The 24,645-nt window shown below is 28.2% G+C and overlaps 1 protein-coding gene across 1 annotated transcript in view; it reads right to left on the reverse strand.

Annotated features, from left to right (window-relative positions):
* Positions 1 to 24,645, reverse strand: part of LOC106678649 (coiled-coil domain-containing protein CG32809) — a gene marked incomplete in the record, with an annotated part of 525,778 nt that overhangs the window by 23,202 nt on the left and 477,931 nt on the right. Inside the window, 10 exon segments of the mRNA XM_067047514.1 lie at positions 4,047 to 4,137; positions 4,930 to 5,013; positions 7,309 to 7,407; positions 9,733 to 9,840; positions 9,970 to 10,095; positions 10,171 to 10,324; positions 11,735 to 11,818; positions 13,303 to 13,365; positions 18,078 to 18,167; positions 19,378 to 19,425. Coding sequence (XP_066903615.1) covers positions 4,047 to 4,137; positions 4,930 to 5,013; positions 7,309 to 7,407; positions 9,733 to 9,840; positions 9,970 to 10,095; positions 10,171 to 10,324; positions 11,735 to 11,818; positions 13,303 to 13,365; positions 18,078 to 18,167; positions 19,378 to 19,425 — 947 coding nt within the window.

Below are 24,645 nucleotides of genomic sequence, written 5' to 3' on the forward strand. Positions count from 1 at the left end.
TTTAAAAATGTAATTTTACTTTTTTCAACTTGCAAATATTCGAGAAAATGAAACAAACGACAAATATAACTAAATATCAGTTTGTAGAATGTTCATTATAAGGATTATCAAACTTTAACTACTAATGTTACTAAACTTTGCATAACTTGGGGACCAATCTTAAAAATTATATTCAAAACATCATCGTTAAAATGTACAGAGGATGTTAAAAACATGAGGTATAATGAACCACAAATACTTATTTTTCACAAGACTGCAAAATTTTGAGTGGCATACTAAAAAACAAAATATCACACTGTTCCTGTTCAGATGTTCAATTTAAAATTTTGATAATTTTATGTAGATGATTGTTTAAATTAATAAATTGTAACATTCAATGAAAACAAAATTTTTCAGATATGAATAAAGAGTAGTTTACATAGAACTCATAACTGAACATAGAATTCAAAAACAATAATAAAATCTGCATAAATACATAAAACTATTATAAATTTTTCCTCTTCTTCTTCTTTATTAATTTTCTTTACTGGCTTCATTATATTATTACATCTTAATTTGAAAACACACAACAGCCTTTCAAAAGTAGGCTTTAACATAATTTATAAATAACACTGAACACAGAATAATAATAACACATAGATTTAAAACAACATTCAACAATTAATTAACATTCAAACATTAATGGGGGGCAGGAATTGGTAGTAATGGAGATAAATCGTTTATAATAAAAATCGCCGTTTTGATAAAAACAAAAACATTCACGTATCTGACGTAAAGAGAACACATACAGAATGCGGGATAGGGCTATCATGCAGTGGATCGCTTTCGCTAAATCAGACCATTTATACATGCCCAGGGTTTTGGGGCATACCTGATTCTGTAGTGGATTTTGAAACAAAAAATGCATATACATATTCACTATATCTATAAAATAAATTAAAAATATTATGCATTAATGCAACTAAAAAAAATGATATATTTTTAATAATTACCTCATTTTATTTTATAGTGATTACATTTATTTTAACATCCGATTTTAAATAAAAATTAAATAGCCCCAAATAAAATACTAAATAATGTATGCAAATTTTACAAATAAAACTATTTGTAGAAGTTAGGTTTAATCAATGGAATAACAATTAGGCAGATAAGAATAATAAATGCACCCATTATTTTTAATTAGCTAAATTTTTATAATGAATTAATTAAAATGTAAAATTTGAACAATTTAAAAATAAACAAAAGTACTATATGTTCAAACATGCCTTAATAATTACCTCAGATTGATGTGAATGAAGTAGAAATTAATATAGCACAATTATTTTATAAAAGTAACAAACACGTTTATAACTTAATGAATTGATTTAACTGAACTTCGGATATCGAGTTACATCTTTGAAAAAATATTATGAAAACCTAGATCTGATCTTGAATGAAATCATTAGGAAAGAGGAAGTGAGGAACGTTAATATGATGAGGTAGTGGAGACATTCAAGTGAGATAGAGAGAGCACACAAAACATGCTTCATCACGTCTCAATGCATCATCATCATCATCATCATCATTGGCATTAAAACAGCCTGAGGCTAGCCTCAACACTCAAGTTCAGCGAGCCACATTCTAGTTGAGGTTAAGTCCACAGCTAACAAATATTTAATGTTTAATGTGATTATGTTGGAAAGAAAAGGAATTCATTTAAGGAATTATAATGGTTCATCGCTTGTATCTTCATATAACATGTCAATTGGTTAAAAACTTTGTTAATTTCAAAATGAGTGTATATCAAGAGAAAGTTATTATCAATGACCAACCAGACATATAATGGCATTAAAAAACTGAAGCTAAAACTAATACATTTCACAGTTAAACTGCAAACAATAACTGCTACATGGAGTGCCAACTTTAAAAATAAAGTAAAAAAGAAGAAAATAGGCTATAAATTGTATTTACAATGGAACTAGATCATTTATCATGGCATGATGGCTAATAGCATTCACTAATTCAACTGTGAAAGTATTTCGATAAAAAAATGAAAAATAAAATGTAAAATAAAAAAGTAAAGTTACCATGAGTAGTATATTACAAAACTTCATAAATATTATATTATATACTTTTCAACGTCGTAATAGGTTACATAATTTTAATTATACAAATTTAATCAATGGAAAAAAATAATTATGCACTTTTCAAACAAGTACGCTTAATACTGACCTGAATGAGTAAAATGGTTAAATTTGAACAATACTCAAGGCCTAAATATAACATATAGGATTGGAAAATGCCTTCATAAGGGCTACCGTTGAGATGGCAAGTTATATATATAGCAGGGAAAGGGGATTGCTGTATCCTTTAACTTACAAACTGACCAATTTTATGCTAGCAAAATTATTTCCCATTTTTACTCAGCTATAGCAAACAAACAAAATATTACCCTAATGTACTGATTTTTACCAGATAGTAATAATAAGAATATGGGGAAACATTATTAAATATTGATGATTGCTATAAAGAAGTAAGGGGTAAACCTTTTTTCTAGCAGGATTCATTGGACATATAATTAAATTATCATTAAATAAAAAACAATGATCAAGAATACTTCCTGAATGAGGAAGTAATAACCTAATAAATAAGGTTAAAAATCAAAATGTTGGAAGTTTATTAGATTACCGTATATAATTCGAAGAAGATGATCAGAGTAATAGTCAAAAAAAGGATATATAAATAGCAAATAAACTATTTATTAAAGCCAAAATTATGACCCACGATGCAGGTTCATCTTTATGGCTCAAGTCAGCATAAAGCTGTAAAATCAGGATGAAGAACTGTAACAAAAATTGAAACAGTGCTTTCAAATAAGTAGTTTATTTGCTACTTGAACAGCCTGGATCCTACTGCCACCCGGATCATCTTTAATAATGAAAAGTATATAATATTAGATACAATTGTCTTTTTTGTTATCATTAAATCATTTTTTTAAATTACTAAAAAAACAAATTATGTTGAAGTAGTGTATAAGTTAACACTTTACTATTAGGAACTAAAAGTGTACAACATAAACATAAAACCTTTTCTAATCACGCTGGAAGATTGGTGATTGACCGTGTGTATTAATAAATGGAATATGGTCCGGGTATGGTCAAATTAAACTCAAATAGTAATATTTTGTGCAATTTTTTTTACCATTATTTTATTTTGTACTATTTTATAAAAATAGTACAAAATATTACTATTTGAGTTTAATTTGACCGGACCTGAACCATATTCCATTTATTATCTTTTCTAATCACAAATGGTGATGCATAAACTGTAAGAAATTTATAGGATAATTCAGTGTAAGTTAATTAAAGGAAAATCCAATGTGATTCAATAATAAAAGAATTATAAAATAAGCTAAGATAACAAGCCATACTTGTGCTTCAGTGATAAAATATTTGTATGTTCAAACACATACTAAGATAAGATGTGATTTTATAAATGTGAGAGATTATGAGTGTAGGCAGGAAGAGGATTAACAATGGCGCTCATGCTCGGTATCGCGAACGTAACCTCAACTCTCAAGGAAAGGGTAGTCATCGCATTAAGTAATCTTCAACAAAATCCTCAACACAAAAAGAGATGCCGAGACAAAGCACCAATAACATTTAAAACAAATTAGACAAACAATGAGTGGTAAAAAAAAAAAAAATGAGAACATGAATGCAAAAAAATTTAGCAGGCCGAAAGACTGTACATAATGAGACCAATTTCATCATAAAAGTAAGAGTACAATTTAGAAAAAAAAAACTAAAAAAAAAGAAAAGAAAGATTATAATATAAAAATATATAAAAGAGATAGAGAGAAGTGAGATTTTGAAAGTTACTCGTGGCTTGAGACAGCTTCTCTGAAGTGCGAACTCCACCTCCATCCGAACTTGAAGTGGCAATATGACAAAAAATAAAGTTAATAAATTTCGAGTGGTGTGTGGTGTCTGGTGAATAAGGGGTTGTAGGCGTGTGTGTTTTTGTGAATAAGGCCAAGGGGTAAGGGTAGAGCTAGGAGAGCTTACCTTCCCGGACGTGGGTGTCACTGGTGGGGTTTCATCCAAGCTCGGCGACAGTCTGCTTTCAGGCAGTCGTTGCTCTTGAACTGACGCTAACCTGTAAATATTCAAGAGGATAAACATCAACTTAACTACATAAACATTTCTTACCAGTTTTTTTTTTTTTTGTTTTAACAATAAAAATTAATTTTAAGAAAATTTAACCTCATAGTTTTATTGAGACATAAACCAATGTATTTTTATAAATTATTAAAATAAAATAGATCTTTCTGATGCTACTAAATACTATAACAAGTTAACACTCATAAAATGGGATAGACATTTGGTTGGGATCATGGATAGTGGGTAAGTGTCATTAGTGTTATTCCTATCCCAGCTGTAGGGGTGTAGTTTGTAGTATTGGTAATGTAGACTACATGCAATGAGAAAAATTAATAATAAAGAAAAAAAAGTTTAACTTATTCACTAAACAGTCTTAAGGATATTGAAAATGAATCTTTGCTAAAAAAAAAAGTTCTCATAACTATCATTCAATTTACAACGGGAAGCAATTGTAACATTTCCAGCAACATAAATTACCAACACAGGAAATACTATCAGCTTAGATTAAATTAAAGCTTTGAGTCTAAATACAAAAAATATTATGAAAAATTACTAAAAAACTTTTTGGACTAATAAAGTTACTATAAATTTACACAGTTACATGCATCACTCCTCTCTCAAGTGGTAATTGAAAACAAATAACACAAATAAAATAAAAATAGGTAATTAATTACATATAATTTTCTTAATGTTGAGAACCTCACATGGAATAGATCTTCAAAAACATGCAGCATTGTAAAGAATCAATTGAGGCATTAAATAATTACAATCACAAACAAAACCTTACCGCTTTAGAGTGACTAGAGTTCCAGTTAATTTCTTACATCTCCTTAAAGCACTTTCTAATCTCTCAGGTTCATCCTTTAGGAACCTACAGTCATAAAGTTTCCTTATTAACAACTACATTCCTTTCTCCTTTTCCTTAATAGTAACTAAAAAACATAATTTAAATAAAATAATAAACGTGATATATTTATTTATTGTATTAATTTAATGACTTTAATTGAATGCTGAGAACATTTTTTTTTTTTAATCTGACCAAAATTAACATTTTTCTTTATTTAGAATAATTATTGAACAATCCGAAATTTCTTAAATCATCTACTTCTAAAGAATTTACCTTTATAACAAGATTTAACTTATTATTAAATAATTTAATATAGGAAAATAAATTTGAATATGAATGTTAAAATCTGAGATAGCTAAAATATGAATTTTCAAATAACGAAAAATTCTGAATCAATTATGAATTTTAATTTTAACTTCAATTCAGAGGATTTTCATTTTTAAAAAAAGTTGGTAATTTAAAAGAAAATTATTTATGTCAGCTATACATGAAAAGCAGTTTATATTGGAAAACAAATATTTTGAAATACAAAACACTTAAGTTTTAAAAATTAATAATCATAAAATGAGAAATGTTTTCCTGATATGATCATAAACAAAACTGTAATTTCATTTCTGATCAAAAACTCCTTTTCATTTTACTTTCACTTACCTATAGATGGAATTTCAGTAACGGAAACTATTGCCATTGTGCAAAATTATAAATTCGAGTTTTCCACAGAAATAAATGTTTTGAGGTCACCTGAGTTCACAGAACATAGTTTCACAAAATGATATGTGAGTAAGGGAGTGCGTACGCACATGTGTGTGAACAGCCTCGCTCAAAAATGAAAAGTACTAAGAAACTGGAATTACATATTTAACGTGGGAATATGCATGGGAGATGACAGCACCTTTTTATATAAAATCAATCGACCGGGAGTACCATTTTATTGAATAAATTTTTGATATTTATTTGATTTTCTCAAAAATGGCTCAAATCATTTTGATCAAACTCAGCATATCAATGTAGAATTAAATGATCTTTAATTGAATACATTAAAATACTCTCAGGGGGCTTAAATGACTAATTTTTAAAACCTTACTCTAAAAAAACTTTAATTTTGTTTATTAGAAAAAAATTACCAGTTCTCATTGTAAGCAACAACTAGTAATAATGTCATTAGTCATTGTTACCAATAATAATAATAATAAACAATGTAATAATAATAACAAATATATAGTAATTTTAGGAATAACTAAAAGAGAAAAAAGGAAATCGAAATATCTATCATCAATTTCTACAAAACAATAAAATATGGTTAATAATAAAAAAATTGGTAATCTGTCCTCCTGATCCTAGTTAGGGTACATAAGGGAGTTAAAACCAAATTAAATAACTAGTCATTTTAAGGATTTATAATTCTATTTTATCTTTCAAAAATGTAATCCAGTAATGAAGAGAAAAGTAAAAGAAATAAAATACTATAAACAAATGATTGTAATATGAAAATCTACAAGCATACTTGAATTACAATTTTGGAAACAAATTTAAACAGAATTATTAAATGTTTATGTCAACACAGTTATAAACAAAAATTAATTTATAAAAATTAATTTAAAAAGTAATGAAAAGCAATTGGTATAACTAATAATAAGGTTATCCATGATGTGTTAAATGTAAAATGTTTTACCTTGTTAAATATTATAAGTATAGGATTGTGAGCAGCCCTGTTTAAAGTCATGTTACATGTTAAATGCATAAGAGGTTCTAGTGGATTTTCTGAGCAACTTGTTTAATAACCTTTCCTTCCACAACTTCATGTAGTTGTTTATTTATAAGTTTTGATTAAAGTAATTTATTACAACATGCCTAAAGTGAGTTAAAAGTGAAAGTTGTGTAATAGTTTTCACTCCAATGAGTGCCTTGCTGATCTTCTAACTTGTGAGGAAGAGAATCAAGATGAGTAAATTGGCAACTGTCATTGCATTATTATTATTGTCATCCATTGATTTATTAATTTTAAAAAAAATACTAACACAATCAAAACACAAACTCCGAGCAAGTAACCTAACAGAACAAACAAAACGGTGATGAGCTCAGCTGGTCTGTTGCGTGACATCATTCTCCAATTAACAAACCTAGTAACAGACTCTCAGGCATGTTATATGTTATATCATTTTAACATGATAAAAGAAGGAAATATTTCTTCATTTAACATAACCTTTCCCACTTAACAACGCTTTAACATGTTAAACTAAAGATCATGAATACCCCTAATAAATAGAGTTGGTAAGTGAAAGAAAAAGTAAAAAATAATACTGAAAAATATCAACTTACTTTTCTTCTGTTACCACCTTTTCCATTTCTTGTGCAATAACTCCTTTTATAGCATCTTGAAGACTTGGAAAACGTAATTTTAACTCAGCAACTGTTTTACTGTAAATAATTTGGGATGATAATTAAATTCATCATAGTTATTCAGCTTCAAACAATTAATAATGAATGAATTAATGCAGAACCTAACTTTGAAAACCTTCAAGTGCAAACATATTATCGAGTCTTACAAGACTTTGGAATTTTATGTAGAGATTTAATAGCAATCACTAGATTGGCAGTCCCCCTTCTTTAAATTACAGCATTTGATATCTCCTTCCTCACAACTCAATCTAAAGTTACCACAAATATGCCTAAGTTGACAGATAGGCTGCCTTGCTTTCCACAAACACTAGGAGGGAGAGAATTTGGTTCTGGGTCTGTCTGTTAGCTTCAGCTTTACGTAGCTTGTAATTAGTACTTCAATTCTGCTGACAATATTCCAAGAGAACTAATCAAGGCATGTGGTAAAATTGGAGTTTTCGGGTCGCCCGTAGCTCACTGGTTAAGACACAGTCTTACCAATTTGATGTCTATTGGCGGTGACGGTTCGAATCCGGCCTGGAACGTTGACTTTTTTCATTGAGTGGCGGTACCACAAAATGAAGAACTTTGACCCCCAACCATGGTTAGGCAGTATAGGACTCCAATGGGAGTCTTGGCGGAAAAAAAAAAAAAAATTGGAGTTTCTAAATTACACCTTTTGGTTAAAAAGATCTGGAAAATTGAGGAGATGCTTGAGGATTGGAAGGAGTCTCTACTTATTCCTGTTCACAAAAAGGGGCCGACGACGGATTGCAATAACTATTGAGGAATCTCACTCCTTTCTGTATGTTATAAAATATTTATTATAAGAAATTATCGGAGACTGAAAATGTGGTTTTAGACAAAATCATTCAACTATCATTGATAAAATTCTTTCATTAAGGCAAATCATGCAGAAAAAGTTGGAATACAACGGGTTAGTTCATCAGCTTTAAATAGATTTCCAAAAGGCGTACAATTCTATTGACCACTAGAAGCTGTATAATATTCTGATTGAATAGGGAATACCGAAGAAGTTAGTAAATCTCGTACAGATGTGAATGACCAACACGTTTAATAAGGAACGAATCGGAAATCATTGTTCTGAGAAATTCCAGGTCCAGTCGGGTTTAAAACAAGGTGATTCTTTGTCACCTATCTTATTTAATCTAGCACTAGAATATGTTATTAAAAGTTTGATGAATACCGAAAAGGATTTAACTTTTGGTGGTAAGATACCGCTGCTTGGGTATGCTGATGATTTGGTATTATTGGGTGCTGACAAAGAAACTATAGAACTAAATACAACCATGTTAATAAACTCCAGTAAGGAACTAGGTCTTGAAATAAATACGGATAAAAGAAAATACATGGTTAACAGTAGAAACGCTAGCAATTTCAGTGATGTAGATATAAGAGGAAATACCTTTGAACAGGTAGATAGGTTTCAGTATTTAGGTTCTAAAGTAGAACAATCGAAATTGATGAGGAAATAAAAGCTAGGTTAAAGGCGGGGAATGCTTGTTATTTTTCATTAGCTCCCTCCTTCTATCGAAAAACTTAAAAATTAGAATTTACAAAACTATTATTCTTCCCACTTTTTTTTATAGATGCGAGACGTGGCCTCTTACACTATGAGATAAACAGCACCTTAAGGTTTTCAAAAATAAAGTATTATACAAAATATTCGGACCAAAAAAGGATGAATTAATGGGAGAATTTAGAAGGCTACACAACACTGAATTAAGAGACCGACACCCGGTAAATATAATTCAGGTTATAGCATTTCGGCAAATAAGATGGGCGTGTAAGGTTGTAGGGCGATCCCTAAAATGTTAATTAACACTGATCCAATAGGTAAACATTGACGAATAAATGTCAGAGGGGTAGAGGGAAACGTAAATGGAAGGATTAGATTAAAACTGATTTAGTAGAATTGGGTTTTGAGGGGCATCACTGGAAGGATGTATGCAGAGAGCATTTAGTAGTATCAGCATTGAACCTTCGGGTTCGTTAGGGTTTCATTATATATATATATATATATAAAATGTCCCTTTAATATTCCAGAATCCATAAAACATAAATAGAACCCTTCATCTTCTGAATATAGAGTCATGGAGAATTATAGCTATGTTATTGAACTTTACATGGCAAAAAAATTAATGGTTACGTGGTAAATCTGATTTTGAAAAGACCTTTAAAAACTTATATACCTAATATACCTTTAAAAAAAATTGTTGATATATTTTTCATACTAATTAAAATTATTAATCTAATTGTTTTAGATTAACAGATAAAAATTTATCAATGAGAGTTTAAAATAAAGTACATCATATATATGTATATATATATTTATTTATTTACCTTGATTTGCTCAAAACAAGTGCCATACTTTCTACATCTGACATATTGACTCTGGTCTTCCTATTAATCACATTACCTCTCAATTCTTCAACAGTTCCTTCAAGTTCTCTGAAAATGATTTTTTGAGTTATTTCATCACTTCTTATTTATTAATTAACCTATTGATGAACAAGCCAAATTAATTTTTTAAACAAATCAAAGGCAGTGAAAGAGGTGAAAAGGTTCAAAGTAACTTACGTTAAATCTGATTCAAGGCGCAACATTTGCTGCCTATACAGATCTCCTTCTCGGTTAACCCTCATCCTCGCTTCATCGCCATTAGGGCACCAAAGTCCCTCTCCACCGGCAGACATTAATACAGCCCTAACAAAATTGCAGGTGATAATTTCTTAGTCAAATTTAATTTATATACTACTTGATATAATTGTGACCTCAAACCTTATTTTTAGGAATGTATCTCTAATTGTTTCTCTGACTGAATGTGCCTGGGCTTGAGACATCCTCCTAAGGGCTCTAACTTCTTGGCGCAAATCTTTTGCTTTCTTTTGCAAACCTCGCAAATGATTATACATTTCAGCTGTTAGTTGCAGATCTACAAGGAAAACATGAGTTTAGAAGATGTTTATGAACTTCATGGTACAGAATTATGTGATTAAGTCCTATTCTATAAAGTCATCAATTTAAAATAACAATATGAGAAAATAATCATTTTCTCATCTCTCCTATATCAATTGATGAAAATAAATACACTTTTCCGTTTGTTTTAATATACTCATAATATAATTACATATACTATGTACTAACCATTAATATAATTTTTAATCTAAGACCAATAAATGAATTTATAGGCAAATATTTTTTTTTAAATCAAGCCTTATAAAAAAGAGCAGACTACCTTTCCTAACTGGAAACTACATCAACCAATTTTTAATCAAGGATTTTAGATTCTGACCAGGAATCAAGAATCTTAAAGTTTCCACAGCCCTTAAGGTACTCCTAGCACAGTTTGGTGGGTACACAGTCAATATAGCACTCCATTTGGGAAACTGATGGGCATGAGTTAGTATTATTAAAAATGTATATTAAAATCATACCAGTTATAAATTCAATAATAAGTTTTTGCGTTTAATGGTTTGGACTTTATTCCAATATTTATTTACATCTTATTTATAAAGAGATTCTTTAAACTTTCAATCATAGCTCTAAAATTGCAAAGTTACCATCACTTAATGTTTTATAATCAAAATATACAATCAATATTAGTAAAATCAAAATAATCGAACAATTAATACCATTATAAATTAATGTGATTGAGTGAAATTTTTAATAATGGTGCAACCATTGGTTTGATGAAAAAATTTTATATTATGTGCTAAAAAAAAAAAAAATTCAAAACTGTTTGTCTAATAACTCAAAGCTATACATATCCTGGAAGATTATAGCCACTAATTTGAAAAGTGGTGAAATTCTCAATAAAACAAATTGGAATAGTATTAGCAAAGATACGATGAATTGAACTTTTGTTTTATCTTTATATATCAAACTCGCTCGCAGACATTGAGATCACTTTACCTCAAAAACGATAATGCCTAAGATCCTTACAAAGCTCACATCTAATAATATGAAGGAAGTATGAGTTTAAGTCGTTCACATTTAGTGAAAGCCCAAGTTTAGATAAACTTATCAGGAAAACTATGAATACATTAAATATGATTTTTAAAAATCTATTTTTAGCTAGAGCCAATCCAAAGTAACAAAGTGTAACTGATCGAAAGGTACAGTAACTGAAAACTAATACTGTTGTGGTAATGAAACAAGATTTGGGTAATGAGCTGAAAAGAGATAACAAATTTGGCATTCACATTATTAATATAATCATAAAAAGTGTTCAGCATTCTAAAGCACAAAATTATTTTATTAACATTTTGTTTTAATATTTATTATATAACAATCAATGATACTATACTAATAATACTTCCAGCATGGGACTATGAATGCATACCCCTATAAACATTTCTGCTTTCGTATTGTCCAGGTGACAGTGAAACAGGCTTCGGAGGGGGTGTGGGTTTATGTCGATCTCGATCTGCAATGAATCATAGCATATGATTTAAACGAAAATAAAATTTGACAACAGTGCATACAATTCCATTATTTTAAATCATAAAATTTTTTATGCATACTTATTAGTATAATCTCTACAAAATTTCATAAATTTCATTTTATAAAATATATATTTATAATTTTTATACAAATATTGAATTAGTCTATGAAAAATAATACAAATTAAAGTGAAAAATCGTTATTAATCAATCTACTATTAACAGCATACTTAGTAGGTTAGAAAATTAATAAAGGATATACTTATTAGTGAGTTAAAAGAGAGCTACAATCAAATGCTTGACCAAATTTTAACTTATTAACTCAATAAATCAACTAAACATTTTATCATAAACGAGAAGAAACTAGGGAACCTTTGAAGAAAGGTTAAAATATAAATGTGTTATCTATATGGACGAGCTATTGTTAAAATTGCTGAACAGATCCAATGCTAAAGAAAAGCCACTTTATAAAAAGGAATATAATGTTATTGCTTAAATAATATGGACTTGAGTTACTGAATCAATGACACAGTCCATATTATTTAGTTTATGATTAACAGTATAGACTATCATTTAAGATAAAGTTTAATTTGTAATAGATAAATAAACTTTTTAGGTAAAGTAAGCCTATTGACCTCCACCTCAGTAATCTCTAGGGTGGCTAAAATAATTTTCTGTACAAGGGAATTGTTGGCATAAAAAAGTAGATGCTGTACATACAAATATATTACATCACTATGTAAACTAAACCATTTCTTTATATTTTGAGCTATTCTACCATTCTATCTTGCTTATAAAGGTTTTAGAAGTAACTTATAGGGCGAAAACTTATTGTTTTCGATTGAGATAATACAAAAGAAATAATATAATAAATATTATATGATTTTATTAAATGATAGTTTAAAATATGTCTGACATTTACTGTAACTTTTTAAAGTAAATTTAGTACTTTTTATACCAATTTAATACTTTCCTCTTGTCCAAGGTAGAAAAAAAGGGACATGCTCAATTACAAGATACCAAAAAGAGTTGTTCAAAAAGTTGGCTAAACAGTAACGTTCGATTAAAGACAGAGCTCAAAAATGAAATTTAAAAGCATGAACAGTGTATTTGTAAAAATCATACATTTAATAAAAAACATCAAAAGAAGTATTGAATAATAATATAATCAATGGGAATTGAGTATTCTGTACTGATGATCCTTAAATAATTAGTAACTGAATTAAAATGATCTACAGTCAGCCCTGATGATGCTATTAAAGGAATTCCATTCCAAGTTTTACTTTTATAAGATTCCAATAATAACCAAAATTTGTAGCGATTACTTGAGGGGAGGAGTAAAAATTTTAAAATCATCGAAGAACTCTTCAGTTGAATAGATTAATTTAAATAAAAGCCCCATTTAAGATCTTAATAAATGAAATATTGGTTTACAAAAATTATTTGAATTAAAAGGTTAACAACATACCTTGCGAAGACATACGGGGAAGAGTAGATGACTTGATAGCTGGTTTCGTCGGTTTCGACTCAGCTGCAGGCAAGCAAGGTGGGAAAACAATGTTAGTAAATGGAAGGCATGCTTATTTGTTACTGCTGCCCACTATTACTTTTTAAAAAATAAAAGAAAAGAAAAGAAATTTGACCAATACTACGAATTTTCTATGGTAAAACTAACCAAATCTGTGAGGTACATTTATACCATCCCACAATCAAACATATGAATGAAGATGAAAGCAGCAGAAACCAGATCAATAGAAGAAAGTGGATGCAGTTAATCGTAAAGCTTCCACCTCCACCATCTCACATTTCAAAACATGCTTATAAACATTAGTATTAAATAAATAGTTTAAATAAAATAAAATCTATCTTGGTATTTTTTAAGATGGTTATGAAAAAATAATGATTGTTCAATATAAATAATTTAAAGATTACATCTTAAAATTAGGGTATAAATTATATATTACAAAAATCAAAAGGAAAAAAAGAAAGAAAGAAAGAAAAAATGTAATGCCCGCCCATTAGATATTAACTCTAACCAAAATTGGTCAATTAAATTAAATGAAATCTGAAAAAAAAATATCATAGGAACAAGGTTTCAACTTCGTTTCAAATAGCCTGGAAAATAACATAACATTAAGAATGTTTTTCAGCTATATAAAGTATAAATAATAAAAAGAATATCTAAATGTTAGTCAGTTAAAAATGTCTAAATTTTGTTTTACATCAATCTTTTCTAAATGGTTTCATTTAAATCCAATTAAACCTCTCTTAACAGATAATCATAAGATATTTTAATGTAATAACTATAATACATCATGAATGTGTTTAAAATAAAAAATCCTACACTATCTATAAAAAAACAAAATCTAAAAAATTTAGTGTAATAAATCATAATTTAAATCAAAGTAATGAGAAAACTTCCCGAAACATCTTTAACGCGAGATTAATTGAGAGGAGAGACAAACGAGTAGCTGCATAATTTATCTTTTCAAATATATTTTAAACAAATAAAAAATAAATAAATTTTAGCTTAACATTCTAATGTAAGAAACATTTTCAAACAATAGATTCAATAGAAACTATATTTAACAGGATTTTCATATCTAGTAGATCGGTTGTAGTTAAATGATCTCAAACTTATTGTGGGCCGAGTTAAAAAAACCTTGCCAAACAAGGGACATTCGAACATCAATCAGACCTTTCACTGACTTTAGGAGCTACTTAAGGAATAATCAATTTTCACCATTTGGAAAAATAAGAAAGGAAAAGAGTCCTTCGAAATTTAATGGAAACAGAGTAAAGTCCATAACTATAAGAATCATGATGACCTACCAAAATATTTCATAAGAATAAAAGTGGTGGACAATATCTAATTGAATTATAGCTGATGGAAACAAAGGTCATGATGGTGCAGTGTTTAGATGTCATCTTATCTACCTCAAGTCCTCGTATGGGGTCAAATTCAGCCTAGGCAGGTTAAAATTAATTTCATGACCCAAACAACGGAATGAATTTCGACCTTCTCACTCTGGCTAGAATAAAGTAGTAAGAATAATAAATGAAATAGAGTGTAATCAATAGATTCTGAAGACATTCAGGTGTGGAGAAGTCCAGATCATACCATGATGGCCAATGGGATGCCTGATAATTTATGAGCTAGAAGTAGGCATAATACATTTAAGAAAAATCTTACCTAGTGATTGAAAATAGAAAAAATGTGTTGCACTTAAGTGCTGAGATGAATGACAGTTAATGAGAGTCGTGTATGCCTCCAATAAAGCGAATATATTCCGAAAAACATACTCTCAAATTTTTTCATTTAATATGTTTATAAAAACAAACTTGAGTGAATTCAAACTAAAATTATAGCCTATGATTCTTAAATCTCTAAGCAAGAAATTTTACCAAGTTTGTATTTCATATTACATTTTAAACAATTTCAAAAGAATGTAAATTTTTCTTTGTATGAATCCCGTTTCCTTTACAAAAATTAAACATGGTATGTTCTTCATTGCAATGTTCAACAAAAACATTGTTTATTGTATCTTTGCTAATAATTTATGATTTACTTTTTTTTTTTTTTTTTAGGTTATTAGATAATTTATTGACCTTTCAAATGAGTACCTGGAATATTCCAGAAAATGTATAGCTTTTGGTTTATTCTAAAAATTAATAAAAAAGTTTTGGATGTCACTGACCCAAAATATTGGTACAATTTTCAATATGCGGACACACAGAAATAATGACTGATGGCTGAAAATGTATTTTTTGACTTTAGGGGACTTAAAAATGCTTGGAACCATTGAAATCTGCATGTTGAAAATTTTACCCGATAATGATATCCTCCTTACTTAAGTAATAAGGAAAGTAAAAACATGTGTACAAACCGTATCTCTACTAATAATGGTCTTATTATGATTTTTTGTTTTAAATTTACTTTTCATATGACATACTACATAATTTACAATAAAATTTTTATAATATTTTATTACTTTTAGAGTTGTGCAAAAATGAATTTTCTTGTTTTTATAACTTTTTTTTCCAGCTTTCAAATTTTTTTCCTCAGGATTTATCCAATAAATGAAAAGTTAAAGAGCATTACGGAGAAGACTTGAGGCAAGTTAAATCAACATTGTCAGAGCCGTTTTGACTCTAGAATTGATGGAATAAAAAAATTTCTGATTATTGTTAACAGGTGATCCGATTTGGTACATTGGAATCAGAGGGCAAAAAACCCATTTAATAAATTATTCTGGCCCAGACAGACAGACTAATGGGTGGACTCCCCTTACCTAGGTGGTAAGGAAAGTAATAGAAATTGAAAATGACAATATTCATTAGTTCATTAAGAGGGATTATTAATATAAAATTGTTAGACAAACACATTGAAGCATTCTCAATTATTATTAAACCATCAAACATTCTACCACTATGTTATTTATTGTTTTATTTTTATGAACAGTAGTCCAGATATTGAAAAGAAGTCAAGATAAGAAAAACCAATAAGATGGCATCACAATGTTGGCTAATTCAAAAATCTGGATCAGACCTCCACATCTCCCTTTTACATAGGTAAGATATAAAATAGATCTACCTGCAACTGAAGCAATTACGTAAATATGATGACCTTGACTGGAACTGAGAACTCTTGGTCTTATTGAACCACTTTGAGTAATAGCAAATATAATTGTACTTTAGTATTGGCCACTTTGAGTAATAGGAAATATAATTGTACTTTAGTATTGGCCACTTTGCAAGCTTGATCCTTAATCCTATGCTTATTGATCAGCCACAGCAGTGTAATTGAACTCATAGGGGACTGTGCTTTTTGTATATTCTGCGGTACAAAGCTCTTTTAGTGCTAGGTAACATTCACTGAATAAACCAATCATCAGTTGAATGTAAGTGCTCCATTTGCTGAAAAATTATGCAATCCTACAATATAAATTTGTGACCCTACTTTACAATGAGCAACCATATTAATAAAACATTTGAAATTAAACACATTTTATAATCTTTTTAAAGTAAAAATCAATAGTTCCAGACAACATTAGTACATTGTTTCCGTGTACTTTTTCCTGAAGTTTCTTTGTCAACTGTTCAGCCTTACATTCAATAACAGGTCCAGAAACACTGATACCTCTTTTAGTTACTACGATGAAACATCTCTCTTGACCTTCAACATCATTTCTTTAAGATTTTGAATTAATGGTGGAATAAATAGACAGAAATTCGTGGATATTTTATAATCTTAATAACTGTTGATTTGGAGACTATTAGGATTTCTTAAGAGACACTCCAATGTAGGTTTCCTAACAACAGAGACTCAAATAATTGGCGGAGCATCACAGACAGAATTTTAAGAAAATCCATTTCTCTCAAAATCCTATTTTAAATTTTCCAATAAACTTCTCGATTATTATAAGGTTAGTTTGTTTCCAACTTTTCATTATCCCAACCAAGCAATGTTTTTGTGATATAAATCTTCATTTTTATTCTTCTAATGAAAATATCAAATAAAGATGTTTCGATTAAGTAGAATGAGCTGAATTAGCCTTCACTAAACTCACTTATATAGACTCATGTAATGACAGTAAATAATTTTTTGATAGTTTAATTCCATCAATGATAATTGTGGAATGCTCACTTTTTCTTTTTTTTTTGTATAAATAAAATTATCTTTCAAAACCTTTTTTCATGTGTAACTGATGTACCTACCTAAACTTATAAAACTGAAATAAAAAATTAAACATTTGCCGATACAGTGAACTTTAAGAGTATCACTTATCAAGTGCTAAATTATAAGAACTGCCATTGGTTCCAATGAGTCTGCCTAAGTTAAGTTCTATTACATAGATAGACACATAAAAACTTTTCACTATGTAAACATAAAATGATAACCTGATAGAATCATGAATATTAATCATCTAGCATTGAATAGCTATGTTTTAAAATATGGTTACTTCATATAAAGAAAGGTTAAGATTGAATTATGTATAGGTCTAATTTGATCTTAATTTTAAAACTTATCACACTACTTACATGGTGAGCAATACAGTAAGTACTGAAGGGTGCAATAAAAAGTTTTCATTTTCCTTCTCAACTTTACAAAGAAAAGGAACTATATTACTATGGGAAGGCACAAAACTAATTTTTTCTTTTTTTCTTAATTTTTTTTCATATACATATATATAATGTGTATCTACATTAGTTTTTTTTTTTTTTGGTGAAATTATATTTTACCTGGGTGCTGCGGGGAGTGCTGCTTGGGAGAATTCATGTCAGGTGGCTCGTCGGAGAAAGAGACGGACTTCTCGAACGATACGGACTTGTCTGTCCAACAGTTACCATTAGTCACCGATACCCCATATATAATGCTGCCGGTATATACTCAACACTGCTATTAGTTGTTTATAACACAACTACTTTATTAATTTTATGGTTCATAAATAAAATAATGAACAAATATTAAAGTAGAAAGTTGGGATTGATTAAATCATGATTTAATAAATAATAAATATTGCAAAAAATTTTGAATGTTAAGGGTACCTGGGCAAAGTATGTCAAAGCTGTAAACTTAAATAATTTTATTTGATAATAGCTTAATCAAATACCTAATTTTATTATTTTGTCTAAAACATCAACTTCATGATCAAAATATTGGTTTTAAAATAGCCTAAACATACTTGATTGAATAATTGAACATCATATACCAATATAAGTTCCATAGGCACTTAACTAACCTTTTTTTTATAGGTAGAAGATATTTAATAATTCTATCAATTAATATGAATTATTCAAGTTATTTAAAACCAATAACAGTGTAAAATAAATCAAATACATAACTAAAAACATTAAAACGGTTACTTTGTATGAATAAATAAAATAAATTTAGACAAAACAATTCAAATAATCCATCCTTTGGCAGGTAAGTAGCAGTGACATAGTTATAGCCCATTTATTGAAGTAATGTGACTAACTAATTTTCGTACTTGAGTACTATGGCATAGGTAAAAAGAGATTATTTATTAAAAGAAAGAAAATATAGTATAGATATTTATTTTATTTGTCTATTAATTAAATTTGATAAGATGTAATAATTAAAAATTAAAATTGAAGGTGACTAATATTTATACATATACCGGCAGCATTTCAAGAAGATAATATTCAACAAGATAGTCTTGAGATGACAATACCTAATTACCAATGTTGTTTCTTTAATCATGCATTTCATTTCATTTTTAAATAATAGAGAACAATTCATATAAAAACTCCAATGGCTGAACAATAGGTGTTCTATAATTTTGTAAATAGGAAGTGAATAGTGATGTGTAGCATACGCAATTTAATTTGACTCGCCCAGTACACATGATCCAAAGGGCTTGTTAAGGATGAAGAAAAGAAAGGGAATGAAGAAGTTTCAATGATAAATATAGCTACAAGTTCTATCTTGATTAGTCATTACATCAAAAGTGCTTAATCATTTCTTCCAAAAATGTTTCATGCCCCTATGTTAGTGTATAATAAAATTAGTGCTCATTACCTCTGCCAAGTTTAGGCGGCTTGGTATCAGATCTCAAATAGGTGTCGTCTGGTAAAAAAGAAATGTGTGTGTTAGTGCTTTAATATACGGCTACTGTGAATGAGAGAGAAGAGCTCTTACTTGGTTAGGGCCAAGCCTTGTTTAACTCTCCAAACTATACTTCTTACCAAATATATTTCATACCTAAAATTTTATAACTGATAATGGAATATAATAATTCTACAGTGAGTTAGTCAAAATAAAATAAAACAAATAAAACTTGGTTGACAAATTATAATAATGTATGTTCTATGGGTAACGATAAAATGAATTAAGAGTTGAGCTAAATCATTAAAAACTGGTGGTTTGGGTTGTACAAAAGAAAACAATTAAATGCTTAGAACCCATTAATGCAAACTAAATGTTCATATATTCATAAAATAATTTTTTTCATATGCAAAAATATCAGAACATTTGAAAGTAACAATACAAACTAATTTCATCCATCTTCACCATTATTCTCTTATACAGAGCATTACAAAGTAGCAAATAAAAAAAAAAAATTAAAGATACAGAAACAGGCTTATAATAAAAAGTGTTCAAAATAAGAAAACTTGAGTCAGTTTTATAAGATACTTGAAAACATGAAAGAATTTGGTTGTTTTGTTTTTTAATTAATCAATAACAGGACATAAATGTTTTAAAGAATGTATATTTAGGCTGGCAAGCAAAAATAATTGTTTTAAATCTTTTAAGTTGATGTTAATAGAAAGAACTTATCTAAATTATTCAATGAAATCCTTATGAAAAATCTTCTGTTTAATAATGTTTTTATATAAAATTCTAATCAAAAGACATTTGTCACCACAACATTTAGGAGTTTTGTCCTATCTCCAGGATTTTACACTGCAATAAAATTGTTCTTATTAAATACATTAAAATTTCTAATATATAATACATTATAAAAGATGACAATATTATAATGCTATTGTTGTTCCTATAAATTCTGAGCTTCACTTCATACAAATCATAGGTTTTGAAAGTTCCCTTAATTAACTAACATTCAATTATTTGCGAAAACAGGGATTTAATGTCCAACTTCATTAAATTAAATACTATTTTCCTAAATATCTAAGAATTTTTTTTAGTTCATATAAACTGTTTATGTCATTCATTATTTTAATTTTAATTATTTAAAGCAAGATTAAAAAAATTCACTGAAGCTTCAATAGGACCAACAATATTCTTTATTAAAGGTCTAAGCTCTTGATTTTGTTTGTGTGTTTTTAATAAACAATGCATCTTGAGAATTACAAAATATCTGACCTGTAATTTACTTTAGGTTGCCTATATTTATCTATTATGATAAATATACATGATTCTCTGAACAGTTTGTTGCTATATAAATTTTCCAATAACAAATTCTGTTGTTTTTCAGAATATTTTTTAAACAGACAGTAAATTTTAAAAATCTAAATATGCCTTTGATGATGATAAAAAATATTAATGATAGATTAAAAATATAAAAAATTATAACTCTTTTAGAAATTCAGATAAAAGCATAACAGAGTAAAAAAATTTAACTAAAAATTTACAAAATGATGTATAAAAATGTGACAAAGATAGAAATTATAACTTATATGTGTAGATGAATAATTGTATCAGACAGTTTATTGTTACTGGTAAAATGAATAACATTTTAAAACAAATATACACGGTAAGCTTATAAATTAGATGGATTAAAATAACCTTCAACAATACATTATGCATTAGAAATTTTAATGCATATTGATTAGAATTTTCAATGAAAAATTATAAAACAGAATATTTTTCATAAGTATTAAATTTAATTGTTTAAAATCATTCCTCTAAACAAAAGAAACAATTCATTAGTGTAAGAAAAAAATAACATAAGTTATTAATAAATGTATGAAAGTGTAAAAGGTGGAACAGTAATCAACAAAATTTAGGCTTAACCTTTCAAACACTGATTTAATCATAAAAAAAAAAAAAAATGCGGAAGTTTTGTTCCAGTTAAAATCAGTATGTATGAAGTATAAGGAAAAATTAATTTCCTTAAGTGCATATATTTTATTCTTTCTATACATCAGAACAGGTTCCAGCTCTGTATCAACCAGAATTTCAAGCTATAAACTAATGCAGAATTTTATTTATAAGCCTGTTTACAAAAAAACAATAAAAATAATCTTTGTATATTGAAAGATCTTAAAATAAGTTATAGAAAGAGTTTCATATTTAATCTTTTAATTAGAAAAAAACTTGTTAAATACTAAGGATTCAATAACATAATTTGTAAACAGATCTCGGGAAAAAGAATAACCACCTATATATCAGATCCCAACAACAAACAAGCTGAATCAACTTATTTTTTTCAAGTCAATTCCTACTTAAATATTCTGAGAAGATATTGGAGGGTTAGCAGAAAGCTATGATTTGTCTTATGCACAAAGCATCCCAGAAGTTTAGGACACTACCAACGAGGACGGAGGAGAGGCTACTTGGATCACAACTTTCCTATAAGAATGACTCTTTAAGAGTGATATAAGTACAGATCTTATTGCACTATGTTAGGCATCATCTCTGTATCGTTTTAAAATAGCAAATGATAGTATTAGGAGGCAGAAGCTGAACTGACACCTGAAGAATTTCAGACTGACATTTGAGTAAGGTTCCTATCTAGGATCCAACATCCTAGGATAGTATAGCATATCTTTCTAGATATCCAACCACATCTTTTTTTTTTAACGTAACCAAAGAAAAATTACCAGAAACACAGGAACCCAAATAGGACCACCATTTTTAATCAATTATTTCAACTGTTGGGATATGCAAATAACCTTTACAAAAAGACAATATCAGAGAGAAAATTCAGTGAAAACTTGCACAGAATTGATAGTGTTGGGAAAAATTGGTATGGTTGTAAAAAAACAAAACAAGATTAACAAACAAGTTTTATTCAGATCAGCTATTCGGGTAGGAGAAAGAGAAATATCAATGACTAATCTTTTAATTAGAAAAAAACTTGAGGCTCATCGCTGTAACAACCATGAATATTAAAATAATCCATTTCAGCACTAATTCGCAAGGCCTTGGTTAGATGGGGTTTGTTGAATTATTGCATTACCCCAATAATTTAATTGTGATATAAACCAGAATTGATTTATAACTTGCAAGGAACGTTTCTCATGATAATCCAGAGAGAGGTTCTTAACATATGGCTTCCACTCTCTGGGGTAGATAAACATTAGGTTCAAGGGGACTCACTGATATCGGAACACCAATACAACTTGGAAAGAGTGAAAAGGTAAACAGATGTATCTAAAGAAAAAGTCAACAAACTCTTCATATAAATCCACATCAAAAATTGCTCAAAAAGGACTGATTGCTTAGTAGAAAAGTGACGCGGTGGCAATCTAGGTAGCTGTCAGCGGTTGGCAAAAAGGACCATTAGGCCCACTTGCTGGACTTGTTCTCCCTACCAAATACCAGTATCAGTAGTAGGTAAGTCTTATAACCTACTACTATAATGAACAAATTTGATCTTATATTATTTTTTACAAATCATTTCATAGGAGAAAATTAATCGAGAAACATTTTCTAAAACTTTATCCAATTAAAGAAAATATTTATGAAATTTGTGTCATTACTCAATTGTATTACATTATTATAAGTAACATAATATTATTATGATTATCATTTTCATACTGATGGATGGATGTTCTAGATGATATCAAAGTTTTTAACACTAAAACAAGGTGCCTAGGATTAAAAAAAAAGAAGAGAAATATTGGTCTAGGCAATACAAATTATGTAACAGAAACCTTAGCATACTGAAAAGTCGAACAAATATTTAGTTAAATTAATAAATATTTGAAAATTAAATAAAAATCTAAAAAATGATAACCAAATATCAAAATCTTTAAAAATTAATATTTATTCATTTACTGTAAGAGATGTTTTCTTAAGGTGTGGCTACAATGTATCAAATTCATTGTCACATCTCCCCCAAAGGAAAATAATATTTTCATGAAAATAAAAAAAAAACTAATAAAAATATTGAATAAAAGCATGCAAAGGACAAGGACTTTTAAGTTGACCATCGTTACAGCACCATAGAGGCTAACAATCATAGTTTAACGCTATCATTCTCATTTTTTAGCAGGAGAATAATGGAATTGAAATGTGAGGATAAGACAGAACCTTTACGACAACTACAATCATGGAAGAATTCAGTAATTTATTGAATAAACTAACAAACAGTAAACAACCGTGAAGCCAAACTTCACTACACAGATATCACTCATTTTATATGCATTTAAAAAATCAAGTCACTGCAATATTAAAAAAAAAAATCTGATTCTCATAACATGCCATCCATTTCAAACAGTAAAATACAATTTCAAAAGTGCATTTTCTACAAATTTTGTGTTCATAAAAAAATAGAAATTTAAAAGTCGGAAATTAACTCTACTAATATTTATAGTAAATTGGAGATATAATTATCTTAAGTATAATTATTAAAGAAAAAAGTATTATCACGTAACAAAATTAAAAAAAAATTATTAAAAGAAATATTCAAACCTTATGTCTTTTTAAATGAAATACCAAAATTTTGCTTCATTTTAATTAGGAGTACGCTAGTTAATAAAGATTTCTAGAAGAATTAATCCATATATTAGTAAAATACAAATTATAATATTGAATAAGTGTATAAATAATATATAATTTTTTTTTTTAAGGGGTTAGCATATTTTAATAATTAATGTCTTTTAAGATATAAAAATAATTGAACATAAACTCTATTTTACATTTAAATAGTCATAATAACATGGTTTTTATGATCATATAAATTAAATATGTCCAAACTCACCATGAGTAATTCAGCATCATCAATAAAGCCTAAAGAATGCTCGTCAAATACAACAACATTATACCCCAAATTAAAAATCCTTGAATAATTGCATTTTTGATTCCAATTATTCTCTCCCTTATAAAAAATATTCAAAATAAACTTCATAAGTAATATTTGCTGAAGTTAATTCCATTTACTTGCACATAAACATCTACTATAAAAACAATAACCCAAAATTGAACCTGTGATTTTTTTAATTGTTGCTATATAATTTTAAAATACACAATAACTTGAAATACAATGTCTTGGATATGTAACAAAATGGTTCATTGATTGTAATTTTTTTGAATTGTACAAATTTATAATGACCAAATCCACTAATTTGTTAATACAAATAGAAGCCATAAAAAAAATTT

This window comes from Halyomorpha halys, unplaced genomic scaffold (assembly GCF_000696795.3).
Source record: "Halyomorpha halys isolate HHAL.00 unplaced genomic scaffold, Hhal_1.1 Scaffold152.1, whole genome shotgun sequence".
Classification (NCBI taxonomy): Eukaryota; Metazoa; Arthropoda; class Insecta; order Hemiptera; family Pentatomidae; genus Halyomorpha; species Halyomorpha halys.